We start from the raw sequence: 9,331 nt of genomic DNA on the forward strand, positions 1-9,331 counted from the left end.
TTTTTTTAATACAGGCATAGTAATGTTAAGACTTGTGTGCTGCTGCTTTCACTTCCCTCTTGTCCCACTGTGCAAAGATAATCATGGTCACCCCAACCTGATCCAGGTATTCCAACTTGGATGCATTATTTGCAGTCTTTTGGGATACACCTTGGGCCCATTGTTCAAAAGCCCATAGGATTTTTTTTTTTGTCCTGATAGCTACTTGCTGATTTCATAGTAATGTTAAGACTTGTGTGCTGCTGCTTTCACTTCCCTCTTGTCCCACTGTGCAAAGATAATCATGGTCACCCCAACCTGATCCAGGTATTCCAACTTGGATGCATTATTTGCAGTCTTTTGGGATACACCTTGGGCCCATTGTTCAAAAGCCCATAGGATTTTTTTTTTTGTCCTGATAGCTACTTGCTGATTTTTAAACCCTTAAATCTTTCATTTTATAAGGCACATCATTAAGGGAAGATGGCAGTCAAGTGATTTTTCTTTCCATTGACAATTTGTGACATATTTCCAGCAGCGTGCAAGGTGTTGAAAACCTGGCAGCTGTTACCTCCTGGGATGAAGATCCTTTTTTATCCTCCCTTGACAGTTTAACTCAATGGGTCAGCACCTTTAAAGACTGCAAAGTACCACTGAAGTGGATAGAGGCTTGAATTACTGCTCCCTCCCTAATCAATGTAAACCCTCACTGCAGGTGATACTCTTCATCTATAGAGGTGCATGGGGGAGGAAAATGTAATGCCCTGAGCCAGATGGTTTTCGTCTTGTTTTTTAAAGAAGAAAAGAACAAGCTAACAAGGGGACAGCTACTTTGTTAGCTTCTTGGCCTCTCTCATGGCTTTGGATCCCCAGGGTTCCAGCCACACAAGAGAAAGAATACAGAAAAACATAAATACTTAAAGAAATATAACTAGGGGGCTGGCAACATGCTGCTTTCAAAGAGTTGAGAGCCCTGTTCAGAGCTTTATTTATCACTGCCCACGTTCTTGGGATGGTAGTGGACATGGACACAAAGGGCAGGAGGGAGCAGACAACACTTGCAATTTACTCAATTACAGAGGAATGCAAAAATGCGGTGGGGTGACAGATTCCTATTAGCACTAATGCTGAAAGAGCCCAGTGGCCTTATTGCCACAAGGCAGCATTCCCATTGCAACTTAAGACTCCAGAACAATCCACGCCTTGGCTACTTTTTAAACATGTATTAAGTCCCACAGAGGAATGGAAATTACTTTTTGTTGTTTGAGAATAAATAAATAAATAAATAAACAGAATAATCTTAAAAGCAAGACTCAGAATGCATTTGTAGCAATTTCAGGAGGCTTTTCAACCACTACTTCCTTACAAACTAGCATTAATAGCGTAAAGGATGAGGTAACCAGGAAAACTTTACAGACCAGGTATATCCTGCCTTGCCAGCTCTCCAACAGAAGGCAAGTTCAAACTGCAGTGTCTTCCTCGGAGGGAGGAAGCTGAAGGACCCTCACTCTCTCCCCAGTACATAACTTTCCCCACAGTTGAAATGGGCTTCAAGTCTGCATGGAAGAAACACTTCTGAGGATGAGAAATATGCCTGGAGAGAAGCCCTACGTGCAGGATGAGGGTACCAGCTGGAAGAAAACAGTTGACTTTCTGTCTTTCCTTTGCTCTGCCTTCTTTAACTGTGTTCCGGTTCTTACAGTTTGCTTGTATTGGCTTTAAGCTCTGAAGATCAGACTATGCCTATTTTAACTTTGAAATAGCGCCTAGAGCATGTTTTAGGTGCTACATGTAATTTTACAAAATTATCTCAGATCTGTAAGAGCAAATTTAGGTAATATTCCACGCCAAAATGGTAAGAGGTAAATTTCTTGAAAACGCTAAGGGGCCTGTTTGAATGGGGTAGCAGACAGGGATTTTTTCCCCCCAGACTTCCATCTGGAAGCTGACAGAAAGACAGCAGAGTCCAATGTGAGGTTTGCAGGAGGTACAGCACGGCAGCCTTGCTGCTGCCAGCATTTCCCCACAAGGCACCTTCACCCACAGACAAACCACAGCAGCAAAAGGCACTTCATTATCGCTGCACTGTAGAGAAGGGAGGGAGAGTTTAAAACAACCTGCATTGTGCCCGTTGTCTTTAAAAACCAGCGGGGTAATCAAGTTCAGGGCAGCCCCGGACAGCTGCCCTGTGACCTATTCATGCTGACCCCCACTATTCATCACTTTCCTTAGGACTATGAGGGCAAGCTCCCGGGGAGTGACCACCACAATAGACAGATACGAGCCAACAATAATACGGTTCCTGCAAAAAAACCAGATGGCACTGCAATAAATTTACAAATCTGCATTCATGGCTCTGTTAAAAACACCCAGAAGCTAAAAGGCTGGAGGGGCCCCCAGAGAGCTTCCCCTTCCCAGTTTCTAAAGGCCAGCTCACTCCCCAAGACTATTGAGCTCATGTTCTTCATAAATAAAGAATGGAGACATAGCCCTTAAAATAACAAATGCCTGACCTAATCAATCTAGTGTTTGGGTCTAACGCTAAATGATAGGCACTGAAAACTAATTATGTTTTTTGGCAAGGAAGTTGAATTAAAATGGAAACACACAGGTTAAAAAGGCACTGAAGCATTTGTGAGTCCCTTTGAAAGGGCAGCACACACACACACATGCTCACACGCAGGGTTTAAAAACAGGAACCTGATTCAATAACTCATGCATTTATTTTTAAAATGAATCAGATTAGTCCCATGTGTGACCTGCTGGTCCATCTGTATGAGCTGGACTTAATGGGCACTCTTCTCACACTTACTTCAGTTTGAAGTATGAGAGAGATAAATTTAGTTTAATTTTCAACAGATCAAGCTATCCATTTTCCAAATGGACCATCTGGATCAGCCTATTAAAATTAATTTATAACTTTGCAGTGTGAAAATTCGTTTGTTAGCTTAAATAAAGTTGCCAAAAACTTTTGCCACTTGTCATTGTTTTTTCTGAAGTCTGTTTTCATACTTAGATTTTTTGTTTACCCCTCCAAAATTTAATTTTGTCACATCAAGCACTCAAGAAGAACTGAATGTTTGAACCCTTACTGTCATAGTTTGTATCTTTACACTGTTCCAGCCAACAGTGTCAAGTTCATTGCCTTTCTCTGTTTCCTTTCCCATAATATCCATGTCCCTCCTGCCTTCATATCCTTCAAGCACCTAAGAGTGGCTGTGCCTCCCACTTCCAGCATGCCAACAACTCAGCTCCACTCGTTGAGACTGCTGAAGTCACCCTTCCCCATAAAACATTTTAATCAACCTGTTTCCCCTAGTAAGAGGTCCATAGCACTGAGCAACGGGTATCTTCAGCCCCTCCTTACAACCTCAGATGCTTAAGTAACCACCACACCTTCCTATTATCTTCATCTTCTGGTATGTCTATTCCACAAACCCATCCTTTATGGCTAAGGCTGCATACCAGCACAGCAAACAAGGCAAGAAAAGGTAATGCATCTTTACATAAACTTGTTGACAGCTGAACATGTCAAGACATCACATATTCCCTGAAGGAACAAAAAAAAAAGAGCCAGGAGACTCGCATGGTTAAAGAGGGAATTGCTGGGCAAACTCAAGTGGAAGAAGACAGTCTACAGATCACGGAAGGAGAGGCTGGCCACTTGGGAGGAATATATGACTGTTGCCAGAGGATGTAGGGAGGCAACAAGAAAAGCCAAGGCCTCCTTGGAATTAAGCCTTGTAAGAGAGGCCAAGGACAACAGAAACATGGTTTTGCCAAGGGGAAGTCAAGTTTAACCAACCTGATAGCCTTTTATGAGGACATAACTAGGTGGAGAAGAGGAGACTGAGGGGCGACCTCATCAATGTTTACAAATATGTTAAGAGTGAGTGTCAGGAAGACAGAGCCAGGCTCTTCTCAGTGATGTCCAACGACAGGATAAGGGACAAGAGGTGCAAACTAGAGCATAGGAGGTTCCACTTAAACATAAGGAAAAACTTTTTCACTCTGAAGGTGACAGAGCACTGGACCAGGCTGCCCAGAGAGGTTGTGGAGTCTCCTTCACTGAAGGCATTCAAAACCTTCCTGTACATGTTCCTCTGTGATGTGCTCTAGGTGATCCTGCTCTGGCAGGGAGGTTGGACTAGACAATCTTTCCAAGTCCCTTCCAACCCCTAAGATTCTTTGATTTTCTAAAAATATTGAAAAAGTACTAAACATGTGGACAATTTCACTGGAAAGGCCACTTTAGTAAACAGACCTCCTCTCCTCCACTTTTTGTGTATTACTGCTTTGACAGCACTTGCAGGTCAGATCTGTTTGGTTTTACAAAGTATAGATGGATGTAAGACATGGCAGCCTCTCTGCTCACCTTCCTTGAGGAGCTGTAGATCTTTCCAATAAGCAGCACTCATTGATTAGGAAGAAAAAAAGCACATGGCTGCACACGTGTCTGTTTCCTGCACCTAGAGTTGGAAAAGTCCCCATCACAATCAGAGCAGCAATCTGAGTGTCCAAAATGCACTGACAGCTTCTATTCCTGTCTACATAAAAAACAAGAACTCCTACCACAGGCTAAAACTTCTGGTCAACCACCTGTTACAACCTAGACCAGAAGGCACTCTAAGACTACATCTTGAAGCCATCTACACTGTTCTCAACACAAAACACTCAGATAGCAATCAGAAGACCCAAGGACTTTGTCCTGCATCTGTTGCTGTAAAGACCAAACACAAAGATGGAGACTGATACAACATCTCAACAATGTCCTGAAACACAGCTAACCATCTTTGTCATAAACAATGTCCTTGCAAATTACTTTCAATATGAAATATTTGGACAGTACCAGTGGTTTTTTAGGTGTATTCTTGATATCTAGGCACCTTGGTTACAATGAATTGTGGGCTGTGCAGAAGACAGCTTTCCCTGAACACTAAGAACATTTTTGCAGATTGAAATATAATGGAAAGGAAATTCAACTCAAGAAACCATACCTTCCTGATTTGTAGTATACTGCTTGTGAGTAATTGTCCCCTCCTTAAATAATAATCATGAGGAAGGACTCAGTACGACAAGAAGGCACACATGACAGGTAACTTGTGTTCCTTTTGAATTAACATATCTTACTATGAACTTTTTCTTGGAGTAGAGACATATGCCTTATCTTGTTGAACCTGAAGGCTTCCCATCAATAAGATAACTCTAGGATGAAAAAAACCCAGTTTTCTGTTGTACCAGTGTAACATATTTAATCAATTCTACAAGGTAATTTTCTCAGCAGTATCTGGGACCTCACTCATTATCATGGCATATTGCCTCTTGTCTAAAAGACCGACATGGACTATGTCTGTTAGATGGACCTGTCTTAGCCACAAGCAGTTCTTCACATGACACCTACTCCCACACATTGAAGCACTTCTAACACTATGTTTTTAAAAAAAAAAACACAACACAAGAAAATACCCTACTCCACCACCCTCTCAAAACCAACTCAGAACACAAACATACTGTATCAGAAAGATACTCCTTTCTTTACCACAGTTTTGACCCACACTTCCTCTTGGAAATAGCAGCAGTGGGGCAGTGTATTATGACCCTATTCTTCTGCCTGAGACTGCTGCTCCTATAGCTAAGATGCAAAAGAAAACGTGCCAATTCTTCAGCTCCTGCAATGTGTGGGCTAGGATATTTACTTCTGTCACTTTCATCAGTGGTTTTCCTCTGATACACCAGGCAGCAAACTTGGGCAGCTGAGGGATGGACATATTTTTGTTTCTGCTGCCTGCAGCTTGCAGTGGGAAGAGCAAGATCCTACGTAAAGCAGGATCTGAAATCACTAAACTCAACTTAAATTCCACAGAAATAACAAGCCAGGCCCCGTTTGCATTACTGTATGTAAAAGGCAAAGAGATCTTGTTTTATCAGCCCACCCTTTCTCCTTTCTACCCATTAGTAATTTATACGAGTGTTGAAGAAACAAAAGTAGGCAATTTTTCAGGTTATTAACCTGGACATCACCTCCAAGAAAATTTGCCTTCAAGGATAATGAAAAGCTTAATTGTTCTAGAACACTTTATGATTCTTGAGCGCACAATCAGAAGCAAGGCAAAATATTCTACAAACAAGACAGGAACAATTACAGAAGAGAAAGCTGAAGAAGTCTTGATGAACACCAAATGGAGAAAGGTAAAACTAGAGAGTCACAGCCGGCTGCGCCAGGCAGAAGTCTAGATTTCTTCAGGAAGAGTCATCAGACTCTCCAGAAAGCTAAATCTGCGTGTCTGATTTTTCTGGGTACAATGTTATTCAGACTTCAAAAGAGAAAAGAAAGGATTTCCATGACCACTAGTCAGACTTCAGCTTCCAGAAGCATTTAAGGATTAAAATAGCTAGAAAGTTTTATTGCATTTTTAAAGACACTGATCACATACCTGTCTAAGTGAATTCTTCTCAGGAATGATCTTCCTAGGGGGCTCATCATTATTACAGTCTTCTCTTTCAGAGGAATTCTGTGAAAGAAAGTAAGCTTTAATTCAGTTCTTAGCCCTAATATTACTCTGCAAGGAGAAAAGAAACAGAATATTTGTATTACACAGCCTGTATTTTACACATACAAATACTAGAGGCTAACTTGTACTTTTAAGCCAAATAGCTGGTTATGGCAGGGAAAGAAGTTCTCCTCCTCAACACAACAATGCACCACTGTGGAGATACCAGCTGATGAAGCCTCTGCCTTATGGATTTACTCTGAAACTACCAATAATGGCCATTTTGAAAAGCTGAAATGGTGGTTTGATCAGCATAGCAACACCAGTGCTCCTGAACACCCCAGAATAACTACTTAAAACAGTGGAACCTGTTGAAAACAAAAAAGGTTGTTAATAGGTGCAACAGTTCTCTGTGCCCCTATGCCTTTAATCTGCCTAACAATTATTAATTGCACTGAGCCTGTCTGGCTGCCAAAAATCACAAAGAAATTATGACAGAGCTAAATGCTGGTAAAAGAGGTAGTCAGGAGATTCTTAAAGAAAAATTAAAATTGTGTAGGTAGCATATGATACTATGGCTATGCTCTTACCTCCTGCCCCTCACTGTTGGTAATGTAAAATTTCCTGGAAGACTGATGCTCCAAAACTTAAGATGCCATCTCCAAAAAAATAACATCAGTAGAACAAGAGAAGGTGGACAAGAAGACATAGAAGGGTTTTTCCAGTATGGCTAAGAAAAAACACTAGGAGACTTTTGTCCTGTTAACCTCATGATTGAAACCAATTATTACTTGCCTTAGAGTAAAGATGGGCCACAGTTTATCTCAGACATGTACAGTCTGTAGCAAGCGTTTGGTTAATAACTCCTGGGTATGTGGGGAGAATCCTGTCCTCACTGCCAAAGTCAGCTACTCTGGAAGACAGCGGTCCTTTGCATGGATTCAGCCATGGTGTTAACAGACTAATGACAGCCAGCTTCGGGGGAATCCCACACACACATCTAAAATCAGTTTGATCACCACAGTATTCATAGCCTTAGGCCACATTCCCACAAATTCAGCAGTGAGCAACTAAACAGGTTTTAAAGAGATACAGCAAAACTGCTTAGGGAGAGCTCTGCCAGGAAAAGGGTGGTTTTCCAATTATTTGCAGACAAGCTCAGGAGTGTGCATTTTAAGGCAGAAGTTGCATTGTGTATCTTTCCCCCATGTCCCCCAAATAACCTGTCCTTCCCCGAGCACAGCTCTGTCTCGTTTCTTGCAGAGCCAGCTTCCAGTCCAGCACCTCAGGAGACAGAAGTGGCATCTGTTGGCATGGGAAGAGCTGGGCCCTGTGAATGGCCAGTGTGGCAGAGCAGGGCTAGCAGAAAGCAAGCAGGCTGCGGGAAGCCATCAGAAGAGCAGTGTGCTTGTGTGCCCACTGCAGTGCTGCGTGATCAGGCACTGCCTAGGCAGCTCAGGCTTGCTGGTCTGGTGTAGAGGAAGAAAAAGCACAGCCAGCAGGCACAGGACAGAGGTAGAAGCTGTTTGCTGACAAACAGTAGATATGCAGGGGGAAACACAACAAAAAAAATCCCACTTGGCATGTAATAAACTGGTCAGGAGGATTTTGTGTAAATCAAGGCTTGCAGACCAACTAGTGATTCTGGATGTGTTGCTTTTTCTTTTTAAAGACACACAACTTTCAAGGCACAATGACATCCAGGATGCTGTAACAAGGGTTTTATAATGGGAATCAATCCTAAACAGGCCTGATAAATTGCTGTTGGAGGTCAGCTTTTAATAGTTTTCATATGAGGCCTCAGCCAGGACCAAGTTATTACATTACAAGCAGCTTAGGAAGGACTGTGATCGTAAAAACATACAAGCTAGAATCACATATCTTCAAAAAGGAAGGCCAAGTACTAAAGCTGCTCTTTTCTGCTCATGAAACAGTTTAGTAAGTGGTTAATTCAAGTAAGGAGTTTATATTTTGTCTTTTAGAGAAAAAGACCAAGTACAAGAAACATGAAGATCTGAGGTGAGTTACTATACCTTTCCAGGAAATACGTTTTCTTGGGCAGGCATGTGAGGGGCTGTTTACTATTTCTAGATGCTTTTTCAACATCCACTCCCTTCCCTACAGTAAATGCCAAAATTATTTCCCCTTCCAAACAATTTATCTACGACAGTGAAATCCTAGATTCTTCTTGCCTTTCAGAGCCATTAAGGATCCTCCCTCAAAAAACATCAATACGCAGAAAACCCAGTGCTGCTGATGAACTGGCAGCCCTTGTTTTGAAATTACTGGTTACTGCAAAGCATCAAGTTATCTGCTTTTTCTTTAAGCTTAGCATCTAATTTTAAGAGCAAGCAGAGGACCATTTTGCATTCATTATCTTTATAGGTGGCAAGGCTAAGAGGTTGGCTGAACAAAGACCAGACAAAGACTGCCAAGTGCATATGGTGGTTCACAGCTTGGCGTCTCACCATTCTGCAGCACCAACACAGCAGCTCCGATAGCAGACTATTAAAGAGGAGCGCTGCTCATGCACTTTTGTCGACAAGTAAGTTACGCTTGGTGAAGACAGAATGACTGGAAAGCATTACACTTAAGAAAAAGCACAGATGTTTATAACTCCCGCTCATTTCTCAGGAATAGGAAACCCATCAATCCAGGTGCAGGTAAAAGACCCTGCATATTTCAGGACTAACCGTAGCTAGGTAGAAGTGAATTTCATTGATAGGGCAACACTTAGCCCTGGCCAGGGGAAGAGCATAACATAATTGACTGAAACAGTACATCTATATATTTCTCCTTGCTGAACAAGGTGGGAGGAGGGATAAACATGTGCGAGGTCAGAATAAGGTTTGCTTCAGCAG

At 42.0% G+C, this 9,331-nt stretch overlaps 1 protein-coding gene across 1 annotated transcript in view; it reads right to left on the reverse strand.

Annotated features, from left to right (window-relative positions):
• The window catches only part of BTRC (beta-transducin repeat containing E3 ubiquitin protein ligase), an 87,653-nt gene that overhangs the window by 59,019 nt on the left and 19,303 nt on the right, over positions 1-9,331 (reverse strand). The window contains exon 2 of the mRNA XM_010000081.1: positions 6,414-6,491. Within this exon, the coding sequence (XP_009998383.1) occupies positions 6,414-6,491 (78 nt within the window). The remainder of the gene's footprint in view (positions 1-6,413; positions 6,492-9,331) is intronic.

The sequence above is a fragment of the Chaetura pelagica genome, unplaced genomic scaffold (genome assembly GCF_000747805.2).
Source record: "Chaetura pelagica isolate M959 unplaced genomic scaffold, ChaPel_1.0 scaffold436, whole genome shotgun sequence".
In the NCBI taxonomy this organism is placed as follows: Eukaryota; Metazoa; Chordata; class Aves; order Apodiformes; family Apodidae; genus Chaetura; species Chaetura pelagica.